Source organism: Neomonachus schauinslandi, chromosome 4 (assembly GCF_002201575.2).
Source record: "Neomonachus schauinslandi chromosome 4, ASM220157v2, whole genome shotgun sequence".
NCBI classification, from domain to species: domain Eukaryota; kingdom Metazoa; phylum Chordata; class Mammalia; order Carnivora; family Phocidae; genus Neomonachus; species Neomonachus schauinslandi.
In genome coordinates, this window is record NC_058406.1 from 176,408,314 (window position 1) to 176,427,383 (window position 19,070).

Consider the following 19,070-nt stretch of genomic DNA (forward strand, 5'->3'; position numbering starts at 1 on the left):
CTTTGGGTGGTAGAGGACACCTGAGTATGTGTATATTCTGAGGGGAAGAAGTCAACAGAAGAAAAAACATAGAAGATGTAATTAAGAGAAGGAATAATTAAAATAGTAAAGTTCCAGAGGAAGATGCAGAACAAAGGTAGAGACATTAGTCTTGGTAACAAGTAGACACACAGTTTTTTCTGAAAAATAGAAGAAGTGGAATAAGAGATAGATAGAAACCTGGATGAGTTCAGAGGCTCAGGAGAAGAAAATCGAGGAGACCACACCAAAGACTGGCTCCATGGTGTAAAGTCATTGGACAGAGTTGGGGGAGTCTAGACCGCAAGGATGACAGCAGCCTTTTCCCATGAGGTATGGGAGGAATGGAAAAAATAAGACTAGCAGGACCAAAGGCCGCAGAAAGTTATGTTCTCTCCTCCTCTCCAAAAGTATAAATAAGTATAAAAAGTATAAGTAGACCCCCGCCGTGGATACTGTAAATTTCAGGTGTGAGAGCAACCAAAAAATAAATAAAATTTTCTTTAACATACATAAATTACAGAACATTGTTCTCCTTTTACCCTTGTATCACTACAACCACTTTTAAAATAATGCAAGTAATCGTTCTTTAAATATAATACTTAATATGCAATAGAGAATTCAAAAGTATGTACAAAAGAGAGATTAAGAAGAGGAGGGACGTAGTAAATTTTAGTTTATTGGAAAATGTTTAAACGTGCTTTACCTCTCGTATTTCATGGCCAGCTCCTCTATATGATTGCAAATCCTCCAAGATACCTTCTGCATCTTTTAATACTACATTCACCTGATTATAAATTTCCTTCTCAGACTCTGTAGGCTGGGCATCTAAATAGCAGGAAAGCACAAAAAAATTTACAGTCACATGATTTTTTCAGTACATGTATAACTCTAAGCAATGAACAATCTCAATTTCTAAAGATGGCTCACATTTTATTCAATGTTAACTTTGCACTTCTTAGAAAAGATTGATAATTTTTCCATACTTCTACATTTGAATAGCTAGGACTCAAGTTTGTAAATATCACAAAGGAGCAAGGGACCATCAAACATTACTATTTATCTTAAGTTACAAACCATGACTTTGTATATTAAATGAACTTGAGAACTGTAATTCAAAATTTAAATTGGGATAGTGTTAATAATCACTTTTACTACTATAGTAATCACTACCAGTAATGACTGTAAATGCATGAATCATGATTTATTTTAATGCAACAGAAATGGAAAGCCTACTAATATATCTTGTTCATCTATAGCTTAAGACTGAAACTACCTTATTTTCCTATAAAGTTCATTTTAATGACTTGAGTTTCATATAAAATAAAAACTATTTTAAAAGAATAGTTGTTAGTTGTTTCCCTTTTCTAGGGACCACTTTAAATTCTGTGCCAATGAACTTCTCTGCTGATGAGCACAAGGTCAAAACTCCTGTGCAGAGGAGTTCAAATTATGACACCATTTCAGAATGGCTAGGCTGCTGAAAACCAGAGACTTGCAGCTATGATACTGTCACTGAAGTTTTGAAATACTAAAGCAAAAACGGGCTCCCCACAAACTTGGGACTGAGTGAGAGAAAAATGAAGGGAGATTTTTAGTCATAAAAAGCACAATCAGGAACACAAACATATGGGCATTTCCACCACCTGTGGTGTTAGCCACAGAGCATATGCTAATAGATGACTAAATCTGGATTTCTCTCTCCTAAATTTGAGGTAGCAGAAACCCTGTTTTTAATAACTTGGTCATTTGTTTCTTTTTTGTTTAATACAATTTTTTTTTGAGAAAAATGGGCAATCTGGGTGAAATGGAGTTTTTCATAAATCTTTCCAATTAGACCACATTTGATGCTACAGATAAGGCATAAAGCACTAAAAATGATAAACATTATGATCATCATAATGTTTTAGAGAGGAACTGTGTTGGCTGAATTCCTCCACACAAATATTTTTCTTACAGGGATAGGGGAGGCAGACCAAATTGATAGTATGAATTGAGAACATTTCTGATAAATCCCTTTGTCTATCCAATCATATAAAAACTAGTACTTAGACTTTTCTGCACCCACTTTACCTTCCCACAAATATACAATATATTTATTTCTTTCCTTTGAAAATTTAAACTTAGTTCACACATGAAACTAGGAGTCCAGATGCCTAAGAACTGTAACTTTATTTCGCACATAGGGCAAGTCATAATTCAATTCCACCTATTAAAGCTGCAAACTAGTAAAAAATATACCAGTTTTTAAAAAATCAACAGAGTACCAAATTTTAACTTCAACATACTTAAACAGTACTATGGAAACAACAGATAACATTCATGTGCAAAGCCAACTTAAGAATTTGTGTTCTTGTATCTGTTCCCTTATTTTCCAAATCTCCTTTCAGAAATCTATTTTTTTAATAAAAATACTCTAGACAAAATAATTACACAAGAGGAGCCAAATTAAAAATACTCTGTGTCCAAAGCCATAAAGGTATTACTAGAAGCAAATATTGATACTGAAGCTAAATGATTTTTTAAAAATCAGGGTTTGTCATTTACCAGTAATAATTTCTCACATTTAGCCAGACCATATTCTCCAAACTAAAAGACACACACTAAAAAAAAGTACACCTCATAACTTTTATACTTACACCAGATGCAATAGAGAAAAGTACTTTTTTAACATGCAAAACAGCAGTTTTATACTTTTTCATATGGAATTGTGAAACTACAGACATAACATCAATAGTAGACACATATCATAGTTTTAATTCATGAAGTGGGAATTCATGACAAAGGACAATATTTTGACTGTTATTTATCAAAAGATACTTGTGAAGTTTGAAAATACTAAACTGTATTTTTGGTGTGGTGACCTAGCTGTTAACAGAAAAATGTGACACTGAGACTTACATACAGAAGAAACATTATCAAGTAGCTTTAAGTAGACCTTGGAAGTGGTTAATAATTATTAAAAGTTTAGTAAGTACCAAGAAATTTAAAAATAAAGGAGAAGATTCCAGTTCCCCCTAAGGGTGGAAAAAATACCCAGCACCACACTGATTAAACATTTTTAGACTGTCACAGGAAAGTCACATTTATAATTTTGAAAGCTGCTGAAGACTGCTGTAGAAATGAAGACAAACAGAAAGTAGCAGACAGGTAATAAGCACTACTTTACTGAGAGCAAGTCATGCAAAGGGGTGAAATACTAGGGAGGGAGAAAAGATTATAAAATAAAGCATTTTTTTTCAAAAAATGGTATCATATAATACAACCAAGACTTGTCACTGTGATTTTTCATGGCAAAGAATGAAAAATTTTATTACTTGGAGAAAAAATTATCACTTAACCAGGTGACAAAAGGACATTCATTTGAATGCAAAATAAAGTAACTACTACTTAGAACAAGAGTAGTGATTACTCATCAAGATTAGTTTTAATAGCTGTTCAAGGGAAATTAAGGCATGTTTCAGTTGCTCTTATTATTTGAAGGTAAAATTAAATAACTGCAATTTCATACTGGTTTTCTATTAAAGAGTCACTGAAAGTAATTGCTAAATTTCAATCTGAATTTTACACAATTTTATAAAAAATAGAAAAGGGGGCAAAGATCAGCTACAAAAAAAATAACAAAAAGAAAGTCACACAAAAACTGCAATTGTGATAAGGGGCTATTATTATGCTTTAGTCTTGCACTCACTCATTCGGTAAATATTTACTATCTATCTCCCTAAGTTTCATCGAGGCAGGGACCTCAGTGTATAGCACATACACTGTACAGGATGTAAACTCGTCCCAAGTAGATTTTCTATAACAAGTGTTTGGTGAATGAATGAGAAGACAGAGATATAAATGCGCCTCCAGCATGAGTTAAAGGAAACTATTATGCATTTTTATCTCTGTATGACTATAATCCTCCATCATTTTAGAAAAATAAATACAAGAAAATGCCACCAGAATAAAGATATTTCAAAGTACAAGGCAAAAGCAACTGAAAATATGCAAGAAGTAAAATGGGAAAATAAAGTTAGACTAAAAGAGTGAATCTCAATAGTTTTACAAGATTGCGGGGGACAAGTCACACAAAAGACACAAGAATTAGAGGGAATGTATGACTAAATGGAAAGGCACTTTAACAAAGAATCAGAGAAAGTAAGACTCCATCCCTCATTTACAAATGACCACCTTTATTTACTCTCCTATTCTGGTCTACCTGGAGATAAGTCAAGTTAACTAACAGATACTGAACTTCTATCATTTACAAAGCACTGCGCAGGTTGGAAATGGACATAAAAATAAATAGAAGTGCCTCTTCTCCTAAGAACCACAATTTAATGGACTAATAGATACAGTAGTTATTCAGGCTAAAGATGTGCCATTAGAATGAGCTATAAATGTCATTATCAAATAAGAAATTCCAGAAAGTAGAGGAGGCTATACTGCCCCCAATTCAGTGCTTTTTATATGCTGCTATTAGCATAACTGCTGTCAAATTTTATGGGGCAATTCTGGGTTTATATCTTAGTTGAACCATTATTCTTAAAATAAAATCTTATCATATAGGTACAATTTAAGAAAAAGGCCCTTTTTCTAGTACACCTCAAGAGTAGATAACAGTATTTTCATTGAACATAGAATGTCATTTCATGCCTTAAGGGCTTTGTAGATGCTGTTCCTTCCTTCTAACAATGTCCTTCACTAACTTACCCTGAAACATTCTAACTCACCCTCCACAACCCAACTCCAAGGTTATCATCAGAAAGTCTTCCATGATATCCCATCTACTAACTGCTAGGTATAGTTAATCCCCTGTGATCCACACTTTGAATGGTAAAGGATGTGTTTGTGTTTCTATCTTACTATATTGAGAACTCCCAAAAGGAAGGTGTTGTATCTTCGTTATCTCTGAATCCTCAGCATCTACTGGTTGGCATACAGGAGGCAAGCCATAAATGTCTGTTGAACTGAACTGAAAAACCATGTATGTACAGGCATGTAAACTAAAGGAGTCATGATTTAAAGACATCTTCATTCTGTAAACTACAGGATTCCATTAGATCACGTTTTTTATGCATAAAAATACTTATTTTGTACACAACTTGATACAAAATGCCAGTATATCTATCTGTATGAAATTATTTCTCTAGCTGCCCAATCATGGAGATACAATGAGCTAGATTTAACCACTAAGAATAATGAAATAGGAGAGCCTGAGTGGCTCAGTCATTAAACGGTTGCCTTTGGCTCAGGTCATGATCCCAGGGTCCTGGGATTGAGCCCCACACGTCGGGCTCCCTGCTCAGCGGGAGCCTGCTTCTCCCTCTCCTCCCTGCTTGTGTTCTCTCTCGTTATCTCTGTCACTATCTCTCTCCCTCAAATAAATAAAAAATTTTCAAAAAAAAAAAAGAGGAATGAAGGAATGGTAAAGCCAAATTACTCTGGTAACCTGAATATTATTCTTCAACCAGAAACAAACAATGTAGTATTAAATATGCTACTTAATAAAAGAATGTGGCTTTATTCTCAGCAATCACAAGGAACTGGCAAATCAACTATATTGACAATTCCTAGTCTGCTATACAGCTGTTGAAGACAGGACCCATGCTTGGGCTAAAGTCATTGAAGTAGTCTAATGATAAGATAAACTTTTACAAATGCATATTTTCAAAAAGAAGGAAATATGCAATAGATGAAACATAAAAACTGATTAAGAGAACTCTAATGTTGGAATCAAAAGAAAACATTTAAAAACCTAGGTAAGAAGTAACAACAGGCAAACTCTGGCCAAGTATATGGCATATCCAGTGTCAAACTGAAAGTTCTACATTGGCTGATAAGGCCAACAAATATCACCTTTACTTTACATCTGCCTTCAATAAGTTAACACTTCATGTATAGTTCTTCATTATTGGTTGTTATTGGTGTTGTTGTTAGCAATTTTAACCTATTCCTGCCACTAAATTAGCTATTTAAATTTTAAGGATAATGGTTCAAACCCCCAAAGACTGTAAAGCCAAGACCAAAGAATATTTAAAATACTACAGTAAATTCATGCTTCTCACTTGACCACAACATGATGCTAGGTTTATAAAAAGATCAAGTGCCAAGTCTTGAACAAGATCTTGACTGTATCAAAGCCAAGATTCTGCAAATGTAAGGAATTTGAGACAGAATAAAAAGGAGACAGAATAGCAGAAAAATATACAAGACCAGTTTGAAACAGATGCAAATAAACTAAAATACAGCTCTAATGTAAGTTGCCTCATCTGAAAGAAGAATCTTCAAGTCAGCAATCTGCTTAACATCCCCAAGCTGATTAAAATTCATGCTGAACATGCACTTAAAATGGCACTGTTAAATTGTTGAGAAGGGTCAAGAAAACTAACATTCATTTAATAACACCTTCCCCTAAAAACCCAACAATTTAATATGGTCCTGATATTCACATTACTCTTCTTTGCTAGCCTGTACACAGGACCCAAACTGTAACAGACCATTTTAGGAATGTAATAAATTAAAAAAAAAATCAGAGACCACAAATTATTCCATAAAATGGAGATAAGCTACAAACAGATTCATATGAACTGTCCTGGTTTAAAGAAAAAATATAGAAATTATTCATAAAATAGAATGAATTGTATAATACCACATAAACTGAAGTTGATGGAAAATGCAATGACTCACTGGGGATAGATTTTAAGGGATTTGTTTATTTTGTTTTTAAAACCAGAAAAGGTCTTAAATTTTAAGAATTTAAAAATCTGTTCAAATGTTTTAATCTCAGATAAAAATGCACGGGATCACACAACTTATAAACTTCTATCTCTTCACCCTTTCCTAACAATTTTCTAATAATGATCAGTTAAAATAGCACATTCACAGTGAAACAACCAATTTAATATCATTGTTCTCAATTTGACAACCAGATAAGCTAAAGCAATACAGACAGCCAAAAAGCAAAAGCTTTCCAACATGCACAGGGGTCAATGACACTTACCTGCCACTCTTAGACCATATTACAATAGGTCATGCAACATAAAACAAACAGAAGGCAAATTACTTAAAGGTCTGTGAACCCATTATTTTTCTTTTTATTTAGAGTTAGAAAAAAAAAAGGATTCCTGAAATACATACATAATGAATTTAACTTTTCAAATTAATTATCTGTAAAGATTAAATAATTAAGGTTCACACTTACCTTTTAATATTATGCCCAAATTACTGAGCTTTGAATGGCCTTCATGAACAGATTTGTATTTAAAATACTTCAAGATATAGAGTAACGTCTAGTCAATTTTTCTCAACTGCAATAAATTTCCCCCCAAATATTGCTTCTATTAACAAATCCCAAGGTAGCATTTGTCCTTTCCACCAAAATTTTTTCATAAAAATGTTTTCACTAGAGTATCTCCAATTATAAAATAACGTCCAACTAGGAGATAAGACTCTCTTACAAAAATTCAAGTAAAAACATTTTATCACAATTTAATCTATAAAATCTTGACTTCCAGTTCTAGAAGGCACCAGAAATTTTACTCAAACAATTCATAGCTCAGTCATGCAAAGCAGTTAAAAAGATGGCAAAGTGGAAACATTCATTTAGTGCAAGACAAACGCAGTCTACTGCAGGCAAAGAGAAATAGATATAAAATCATCTTCTCACTTTCAAAATCAAGGAAAAAATTTGGCCCCTGCTCAAGGTCTGTGCATGTCAAAACTTTAAGAAGATTCCCCATGTTAAGGTACCTGTCAAGACAAGAATAAGAAAAGAGAAAATATCCCTTTATAAAAAAGAACATCTGAAATTTATTTTTTTAAAAAATAGTAACAGGGAAAATGTTCATTAGGCCATGAATTCGTCCTTCAGGTTACCCAGACTGTGCTCTGGCAGACAGCAAACCGGGTTCTCAAGGTGTTGGTATGTAGGACCTAGAGGTGAAATGTGGTTTTCCTGTACACAATGGCACAACTGTTGCTCTAATTCTTCTCAAAATTCTCCCAAGACAAGTTTCATTAATGGCCTTATAATGAAAAATTCTTTAAGTATTCCAATAGTGCTAGTATTCTGAAAAAGAGATTTCTTATCCAAGAATTATTCACATGTCATCTTGCTTAATATTGCACTGAAACAAAAATTTATTTCAAAGCCAAATATTAGGAGTTTTGGCCACAGCTCACCTTTGCATTTCATCTTAACATAGCAGAATATTTAACTTACTTCCTGTATGCCATTCAATAAAGCATATATTTCTAACCAAATTTGGATTATTAATATATTTGTGGAAGTTGTTTAAAGTATTGATTCTGGATATGCAGCACCATACTGATTTTCTGTAAGATTATCATAGGATTGTGAGCAAACACATTGCTGGGCGCAGTCACCAAGGCATACTATTAGAATGTTCATCATAAGGCTGCTTGTTTCATGGACTAATGAAAGGACAGCACTGGCTACAGACTCAACATGATTTTAGCAAATGAAAAACTAAAGAATTATACATATGATGGTGATGTTTGCCTATGATTAAGAAAAAAATCATGCAAACTTTGTTTGATCCCCATATTTTATTAACAAATATTTGGGCCAGCCTTCACTGTGGTGTGACCATCTTTCACCTTTACCATTATGCACCAGCTGTGAAGGGCTAAAGAGACTTACTTTCAAAGTCCAAGAAAAAATGTGCTGCATTGTGGTCTATGTCCCTGGTTAGCACCTTAATGAGATTACCCATGCCAGCAAACCTAAAAATAAAAATGGCAACATCATTTAGTTCCAGTAAAAAAAATTTTAAGCAGAGGCCTGGGATTCGGCAAAGGCTGGCTTGCTCATAATTACCAACAGGTGCAGGTTTATATACTTCTGGCATTGAAAATTTGGAACAACAAAAGCACATTTGGCTCTGAGTTTAGAGCCCTTTCCCTCTTTTCCACATATCAAAAAAGTTACATAAAGCAAGACTGAAAAAAAGATTATATTTTTACATACAACTTGCAATATTTACATTTGATTAATATCTATGCTAGTGTTACTCCTTTAAAATGTTTGAGGCATAGGGCGCCTGGGTGGCTCAGTTGGTTAAGCGACTGCCTTCGGCTCAGGTCATGATCCCGGAGTCCCTGGATCGAGTCCCGCATCGGGCTCCCGGCTCGGCGGAGAGCCTGCTTCTCCCTCTGACCCTCTCCGCTTTCATGCTGTTTCTCTCTCTCTCTCTCTCTCTCTCTCTCTCTCTCTCTCTCAAGTAAATAAATAAATAAAATCTTTAAAAAAAATAAAAATAAATAAATAAATAAAAATAAAATGTTTGAGGCATATATTCTCAACTTAAATAAACATCAAAAATAGATCTCTCAAATAAGTAAAAACTGAAACTATTATTTTTAAGTAATAGGGATATTTTCCTCCTTGCAGAATCAAACCCTGGAGAATCAAACCCTATTGGGAATACTAGGAAGACAGTATTCAAACCACATTTAACCATTAAAGACTGAAGGGAATTATCAATTGATGACCCATTTTAAAAGTTTTACCACACATAAACCAGTGTTTCTTACATCTTCTATACTCCTAAAATTAATCAGATTTTTCATTATTTAAGTCAAAGACTGATAATTCAACAATATCAACTATATACAAACATACAAAATATATAACTTGGAAGTTAACACAGCAAACAAGCAAAAGGGAGCCAGCAATCACCATAACTTAGTAAGTTTGCAGAGGAAAAACAGTAAAAATTAAGGCATTGGCATAAATCTTGCCCCCAAATTTGCCATGAATCAGTGAGGATGAAGGTGGAAGGAGGTGTCAGGAACATCCAGGAAACCAGGCTCAAACTGTGAAGTGGCAGTAACTACAGGGAAGGCAGACTATGAGAGCACAGGCACACCACACCTTCCCCTCTCCCAGTTTCAATTGTTTTCTCCAAATATGGAACTGCTAAGCAAATATAAATGAAACAAAACATAAAAGTAAAAATATTTTTTATCAGTGAAAGAAGACACCTTATTACTCACCCCCATTACAGACAATCTGAAAAGAGTTAGGACTTCTGGCCATCTGTGCTGTCCATTCCCCTCCCTTCCTCCATCTACGCCCTGGACAGTGGCATACGTTATCTAACTTTGAGCTTCCCAAAGAGGAAGTAATAGTATATGCATAACAGTTATTTACTTTATAGGTCAAAGAGTGGCGGACTGACACCATACTTCTTAGAAAATGTTAAAATTTATTCACAAATGCTAAATTCACAAATGTTAAATTTATTCACAAATGATAAACACTGAAAACTCCTCTCTCTTTTAAAACAGTATTATTCCTCCAATGCGAGAGGTCAGAATCTATCTTATTTTTGGTATTAAAATCCTTATTACACAGAATTTCACTGGGAAGATTTTGTACAATGTCTTACACAGATGGATAAACAGAGTAAAACTAAGAGGGAAATACTTCATCTTAATTATCTTATACACTGTAAAAAGTTTAATTCTAGGCTTTTGTATACAGGGAAAATATAAGCATTTTCCCAAAATCATCACACCCAAATAAGACCTCAAACTGGTTACCAAATTTATTCAAGAGTTGTTTTTTTCCCTTTGGAACCATTTGGAAATAGAGTATTTCACAGCTTTAATTTTTAAAAGCTTTCACATATACATGGAATATCTGTTTCCAAACATACATAAATTCCTTTACGAGCAAGAACTGAGACCAAATATACAAAGAATTACCTAATGGTATCAAAATTTCAACTACAGTTGGAAAATAAGCACAAGAAAGGACTGAAATTGTCTTTAAGAGGAAAAAGGCAGCACATCATCTGGTGTTAAAGAGTGTACTTCTATGGAATCAAACCAGAATTCCACCTCTAGCTGACAAGCTGTTGGACCTTGAGGATGCTAGTTTACCTTTCTGGGACTCATTTTCTTCATCGGTAAAATATACATACCATAGAAACTATTTTAAAGGGTTATTAGGAGAGTTCGATGAGATTAAACTCTAACTTATTAGCACAGTGTCTGGCACACAGAAAGCATGCAGTAAATGTTGGCTATTGTAACTACAACCCTAAAATTACAAAATCACTTTTAAAAAAATTGTAATAGCTCTACTTCTTTAATATAAACCAGTATCATAAATCAGAGTAAATGACAAAGCCAATGTTTCCCCATTTTTGTCAAGAATATTGCTGAAATGCTATCCTAAAATTAGTCCTATGATATCATCATCAGGTACAGGAGGAAGGGAGATTAGGTTTCCTTACCTTTTTACTTGTATGCATACAGTCGATCCTCAAGGAAAATGTTCAAAATTGGCCAAGTCTGTCTGCTCCATTTTCCTACACCCCCTCCGTAAACTTCTTCCACTATTTGGTCCTTCTTTCAAGGTACCCTAGCCTAATGTGACCTTAATCCCCTCAACAAGTACTCAAAAATTTAGAATTTATCTCTTCATCCCAAACCCAGACACTTAAATCGAAAGTGGCCCAGCTTATCTAGTACAGGTTTCTCAACCTCAGTACTATTAACATCTGGGGCAGGATAATTCTTTTGTGGAGAGAGGTCTGTCTCACACGGTAGGACCTTTAGCAACATCCTCGGCCTAATATGTACTAGAGGCCACCAGTAATCCAACACACAAGTTTTGACAACCAAAAATGACTCAAGATATTATCAAATGTCCCAGGGGGAATGATCCCTGGTTGAGAACCATTGAATGGAGTACAACTGGGGTCCAATGCAGAAACTTTCTTTACCATAGAGCACTCAAGAAAGATCTATGTAGGCAAACCACACTATGCGTGTCTCTTTGAACAAAAACTCACGGAATTCAGGGTGCTAGGGTGGCTCAGTCGGAGGAGCATTAGACTCTTGACCTCAGGGTTAGGAGTTGAAGCCCCATGTTGGGTGTACAGATTCCTTAAATAAATAAATAACTCACGGAATTTTTCAAAGATCTGAACACAGTTCAACAGTTAGTTATATCATCAGTTGTATCTTTTTAATGAGGGTAAACAAATAAATCAAAACCATATCCCTCTCTTACATAGTTTAACTCTTTAGCCAAAACCAGAACAAACAAACAAGACCTCTCCATCCTCTGATTTCAAAGAATACGATATGGTAGCTGTCAGGTCTGGTAAGTACCAGACTGCCTGGGGTTCAAACCCCAGCTCTGTCACTAAACCCTGCAACTACAGTCAGGTTTCTTAATTTCCTTATGCCTCATCTGTAAATTGTTCATAACATTAATATCCACTGCAAAGGGTTCATAAAATCATTAAATGGGTTAACAGAAGCAAAACATTTAGTAACCATGCTTGGCAATCTATTTGCTGCTATTGCTATGGCTATGTTAGAGGATCTGTTCCCAGTAGCAGAATGCAAGGAACGGGAGGCTTCAGGATATATGGCAGCCATATTTCCTGCCATAGAGGAAGCCAGCCTGTCACAAAAGGATAAAGCCAGCATGCTTTAGACCAAGTGTCCTAAAGTCACTAATTTCTAATTCCATTTGTTCCTGAATTCTAGCTGCCATTTCCCTCAGTTTAGTTGCTAGATTTTTCTCCGGCTTTAAGATAGCCTAGTTTAGGGGCGCCTGGGTGGCTCAGTCGTTAAGTGTCTGCCTTCGGCTCAGGTCATAATCCCAGGGCCCTGGGATCGAGCCCCGCAACGGGCTCCCTGCTCGGCGGGAGGCCTGCTTCTCCCGCTCCCACTCCCCCTGCTTGTGTTCCCTCTCTCGCTGTGTCTCTCTCTATCAAATAAATAAATAAAATCTTTAAAAAAATAAAAAATAAGATAGCCTAGTTTATTTCAACCAATTTCCTTTTTACCTGTTTAGTTGAGGTGGGTTTCTGTCATTTACATCTAAAAAAGTTCTGACTAATAACATTTCTAAGTTTCAGATTAATGAATGTGATACAAAAGACACTAAGACATATAAAAGGGTTTTCAGATTATATAAAACTTGGGCTAAAATGCTTTTTATATTTTAGAGGCACTATTTCAAAGCAAGTAATAAATATTATAATTTAGAATAATAAACGGTCTTACAATCTGAATTTAGAAAGAAAAATCTAAAGATTCTCTTTCAAATTATTTTATTGTAACCTTTGGATTAAACTAAATATTATAAATATCTACTAAATAAGCTAAGAAGAAATGTGACACACAAAAACCAGATATAGGTCACTTCAAGTGTTCACAGTATTTCTGGTAAAATTTCGTGACTGTGAGTTCTTATGTTACATGTTTGTTTCAAAGTTGGTGAGTTATCTGGAAAGGTACTTGCTCTTCCTGGCCTGGAGTCTGTGGAATGTATTTTTGAGCTCACAAAAGGCACTTAATAAATACATTGGACCATTTTCCCAAAAGAAGCTTCTTTAATTAGAATAAAAGAAGCCAAGAGAAACACAACTATACGTTACAGTTAATATACTATTTACTCCCTTTTTAGAAAATTCCTAAGAAATGCTGCAATTTCATTTACCCTTTTGAGCTCTGCCTAGAATGCTAGTCCCCAAGATTTTCCCATGGCTGGCCTTTTTTAATTCTTCAGGCCCCACCTTAATGCCCCCTCTTCAGACAGGCTCTGTCTGCCAACCTTATCCATAGTCGTTATCCCTACCTCATTATCTTCGATCACATCATCCAACTTCCTCCTTCAGCATACTTAACATAATCTGAATTACTATTTGTTTGTCAGTTTGCTTCATATCCAGTTTATAAACTTAATATTTCTGGGTGGGGGATGAGAAAAAGGAAAAACTCAAATAAACCGATTAGCTTCCCTATAAATGAGGGTTTCTTAAACTTGGCATTACTAACATTTGACCCATATAATCTGTTGTGGGGACTGTCCTGGGCACTGTAGGATGTTGAGCATTCCAGGCCTCTATCCACTAGATACCTGGTATCACCCCAGCACCCAGCTGTGACAACCAACAGTGCCTCCAGATATTGTCAAGTATCTCCTAGGGAGCAAAAGTGCCCCAGTTAAGAACCACTACTTTAAACATATGGCCGCTAACACGAAGTGCATCCTCAGTTCTGCCACACAATCCTACTATGCATCTCCAATCAGTCTACTCTCCTACTTCACCAGGTGACCATTTCACAAGGCTTTCTTTACTTTTAATCTCCTCACACCTCTAACAATCTATCCTCCATCCTCACATGCAAGAAATGACCTCACTACATTGTTTACAAAAAGAAAGAAAGAAAGAAAGAAAGAAAGAAAGAGAGGAAGAAAGTCATTTATTGTTCTTTCTACCCTTTCTTCATCCGTAACCACTTAGTCTGCCCTCTGCACCTGTTCCTGAGACCTGGTTCTCCTACTCAAAGGCTTCATGTCTTCCGTAGACCATCTGGCCTATCCTCTTTACAGCAAGAACTTGTCATCTAAGTTGCCTGTTTTATTTCTTTTTTTTTTTTTTTAAGATTTTATTTATTTATTTGACAGAGAGAGACAGCGAGAGAGGGAACATAAACAGGGGGAGTGGGCGAGGGAGATGCAGGCTTCCCGCAGAGCAGGGAGCCCAATGCAGGGCTCGATCCCAGGACCCTCGGATCATGACCTGAGCGGAAGGCAGACACTTAACGACTGAGCCACCCAGGTGCCCCTATTTCTACTTTTTACTTCCCATTCTTTCAATTTGTTCCAATCTGGCTTTTATTCCCACCAATACGATGAAGCTGGTCCCTGTCAAGATCACCAAAACCTACATCTGGCTAACTCCAAAGGGCAATTTTCACACTTCAACTTACTGGATCTCTTAATAGCCTTTGACCCAGTTTATCACTCACTCCTTCCTGAAATACTTTCTTCATCTGACTTTTTTTTTTTTTTTTTAAGATTTTATTCATTTATCTGACAGAGAGAGACACAGCGAGAGAGGAACACAAGCAGGGGGCGGGGGGCGCAGTGGGAGAGGGAGAAGCAGGTCTCCCGCTGAGCAAGGAGCCCGATGGGATCATGGGATCATGATCCCAGGACCCTGGGATCATGACCCGAGCCGAAGGCAGACGCCCAACAACTGAGCCACCCAGGTGCCCCTCTTCATCTGACATTTAGAACAATCCATTCTCCAGAGTTTCTTTTCTACTTTATGTCTGTTCTTTTTCCATATCTTTCCCTTTGGCATCCACAGTTACTTCTTCCATCTTAAACAAAACAAAAACTTTCCCTGATTGTATTTCCCTCACCAGTTCCCACCCTATTGCCTGCTTCTCTTTGCAGCAAAATTCCTTACGAAGAGTTGCTTATACTCATTGTCTTTTATTCCTCTCCAACCAGGCTTTTTCCAACCCTACACCATCAAAATTGTTCTGGCAAGGTCATCAAATAACCTCCCCGTTGCTAACTCCAATGGTCAATTCTCAAGTCCTCACCTTACTTCCCCTTTCAGGAGCATCTGACATTAACTGACATTTTCTCCTCCTCCTCAATACACTTTTCTCATTAGCTTAAAAGACACCCCATCTCACTTCCTTCACTGCTACACCAGTCTTGTTCCTGCCACCATCATTTCTTTCCGGGATTACTTCGAAAGCCTCCTAACTGTTTCTACTTTTGCTTCCTATCATAATGTCTTTTTATTACAAGAAGCAAAGCAATCTCTTAAAAATAAAAATCAATCACATTCTTTTTCTGCTCAAAAACATGCAATGGCTTACAGATGCACTCAAATAAAATCCAGACTTCTTACCAGGTCTTACCTACAAAACCCTACATAATCTGTCTCTTACTCACTTTGGCCTCAATCTCCCACCATTCTACACAACAGCCTGTTGCAGTTTCTCTAACAAAGCAAGGTTTCTCTCTCCTTGGAGCCTCTGTACCTGCTTTTTCCCTAGCCTGGAATGCTGTGTCACAGACCTTCAAATGGCAAGCTACTGAGCTCACAGCTTCAATCAGACCACCTCAGAGAGGGCTTCCTTGACTAATCCGCCTGTAAAAAAATCTCTTCCTCTTTCCTCTTCTCAAACTGATGGTTATCACCATCTTAAACATATTTGTACCTTTATCTATTTGTGTCTGCCACTGCAAGGTAAACTTTTAAGAAGGCAGGGACTCTATTTTGTACAGCACTCTATCCCCAGCACCTGAAACAATGCTTGGGGATGTACTAGGTAGTCATAAATATTGACTCAATAAACAAATGATTGAAAATACAGAAAACAAAAATCTGTGAAGTTTTATAGAAGTGTTCCAAGAAGGGGGGGGGAGGAAAAATGAAAATAAATATTGACAATTGAAAATTGAATTAAAAAAAAAAAAAGGCCTGAGAATTTAGAAAGCGTGCATGTTTTCCCAGTCAGATCAATGAAGAGACTCTCTCTCACTCACTCAGTAAAAGCCAGTAGTCTTATGAGCAAAATTTACTCTTATGAGTAAAAATTTACTCTTATGAGTAAAAATTTTTGAAATATTAAATAATTAGAGAAATAAAGTGACAGAAAATATGAATATCACGAAAGTCTACAGTATGCCCACCTAACTAAGCAAGAACATAATATCCTTCTACAGCCATAAATATGGCTCCAAAGTAAGAATGGAGACTAGCCTACATCATAATTCTGATCTTTGTAAAACTGAACAGCATTCATAACATTTAAAAAAAAAAGCTTGGAAATGTGGGTTTAAGTTTATTTAGTTTCCTTTAGACCATAAGTCTTCCCCCAAAAGCCCTATTTGGGAATTCTTCAAATCTGAGAAAGAATTAAAAACAGAGCGTTGATCCTGTGCTATCAAAATTTTATACGGAGAACTCCAATAACAAGCCAACATCCGTATCATCTTCAACCCGGGTAACAGAATAAAGAACTCAAAGAAATATGATGAAGTGTTAGAGAAAAGGAGATACTGGAAAACATACCTTGTTCTTTTTAAAAAAACTTCACAACAACAGATTTTAGAAGAATGCTTTACAAAGCCCTACCTTCCAATCTACAGTGACTAAAAATGTGTGTGTGAAAAAAACTTATCGAAACGGTGACTAAAAACTGCCAACCATTTTTATATTTTTTTGAAGTTGGAATGTATGAGCCATGCTCTTTTTTTTTTTTTTTAAGATTCCATTTATTTATTTGACAGAGAGAGAGAGAGAACACAAGCAGGGGGGAGCAACAGAGGGAGAAGCAGGCTCCCCGCTGAACAAGGACCCCAACGTGGACTTGATCCTAGGATCCCAGGACCATGACCTGAGCCGAAGGCAGACACTCAACCGACTGAGCCACCCAGGCGCCCCTCCCAACCATTTTTAGTGTTGAAGACAAAGAACTTCTTGACTTTACCCAAGCTCTAAATTCTAGGCAAAAAGGTCTTCCAGAAAACATATTACCATAAAATATTGCTGAATTATATTGTTGTGCATAAAAACATTACTTAAAATTAAATGATATTTCTCTGTATTATCAGACATTTAGACCTGCAGAAGCAACGGGAAGCCTTTAAAATGGACAAGATGGTGGGTTAATGGAGAATTCAACCACACTTCTGCTTTACTTGTCTGCCAAGAAATTTCTGGTTCTCATACAACATGTATCATGAATCTGAAGAAATATTAACAGAATGGAAAGTCAGTAATGACAAATATGATTCAATTTACAATGACAATGGAACACACATGATGAAGGCCAAGAGTAGCTGAGGAAATCACAAGCTTAAGCTTTGTTCACACTCTTCAGCTGTGTGTTCAGAAACTAATTATGACACAACGTAATATAACAAAATATATTTTGCATAAGCAAAGATATAGTGAATCACTTTCAGAACTCTCCAAAAACAAACCACCAGATATACCAGAGATTCTGGAACTGCTTTGTCATATACTCAATCAAGCAGCTAAGTACATGTTAAAAAATCTACTTTAATATTAAAAAAATTAATATTGCACTCTGAATAACAATGCCAACAGAAACAAAATTACTAATAAGGAATGGTTCTTTCAAACAAAGTACTTCACCTACCAGAACCTGCTGAAAAAATAACTAAGTTAGCAGGCTCTTAGAGAGTAATTACAAAAATACTATAGGACATATGCTAGAATGATCCTTCTAATCAATCCACTATATAGCAAATGTTGCGATTAGGTGAATGCAAAGTTGAAAGGCAGGCAGAAATTCAGTTTTGCTATCCTGCAAGCCAGTTACAAAACTCTAATGCCATATTTCTAGATCTAAGGTTTATTAAGGATAAACATTTCTCAAGTGATTCCATAAAGCAGCAAGTATAAGCTAAAATAGAAGAAACTTCAAAAAAATTCAAATGGTATCAACAATCTCACTTAGCACATCTGCTTCTAAAAATATTCAGGCACCATCCCCTTCAAACACTGCACAAAGTCTTGTTTATAGAACTACTTCTATGAAACTACATCATCACCATTTGAAAGCAAATGCTGATTTAAGATTGCAAATAAACAGCAGAGTGACTCCAGGAGTCATCAAGCAGCTGACAGTAGTACAAGAAACTATTTTCAGTACGTCAAACTTCTAAAATCTGACTGTTCAAATTAATAACATTGTAATAATTACATTTCAATAAAGTTTCTGATTAATATATCCCAGAAGTGTATTCTATGATGATTTTTGGCTTTGGCTTTAGCTGAATATTGACTTAATTGGCCAAATATGTATTTGATGCACCTCTGATACAAGCACACAAAGTAAATCTTCAAAGTGGTACAAAGTAAATATCCAATAAATACCTACTGAATTCATTTAAGAACTGTAAATAGGTGAAATCCAGTGGCATTTCTTTTATTTGAAGAATCAGGTACACAATAATTTAAAGGAAAGGTATAATCACAATTCCTTCTTAGCTTCTGACATGGCTACAACTTACTTTAGAAACATAGCGGTTGATTGTACTAAACATACCAACTTTGTGCACGAAGTGGGAAACCTCCAATGGTTAGCTGAGTGCCATTTATAATGGAGAGAAATAACCAACTCAAGCTGGCCTACCAATAAAGCATCTATAATAATTATCCTGACACTGCACTATCTGCCCCATTGACTGCCGTACACATGCACATCACACCCTAACCTTCTTGTACCTT

General features: G+C 35.8%; 1 protein-coding gene across 4 annotated transcripts in view; it reads right to left on the bottom strand.

Moving 5' to 3' along the window:
• CYRIB (CYFIP related Rac1 interactor B) overlaps positions 1-19,070 on the bottom strand; it is a 146,270-nt gene that overhangs the window by 25,112 nt on the left and 102,088 nt on the right. For 3 of the 4 annotated variants that reach the window (XM_021688460.1, XM_021688462.2, XM_021688461.2), the window contains 2 exons: positions 7,673-7,755; positions 725-846 (listed from right to left, as the gene is read on the bottom strand). In XM_021688460.1, coding sequence (XP_021544135.1) covers positions 725-846; positions 7,673-7,745 — 195 coding nt within the window. In that variant the 5' untranslated portion in view covers positions 7,746-7,755. Of the gene's footprint in view, positions 1-724; positions 847-7,672; positions 7,756-8,668; positions 8,752-19,070 lie in introns of all 4 variants that reach the window. The other variant, XM_021688463.1, reaches the window with a different exon arrangement.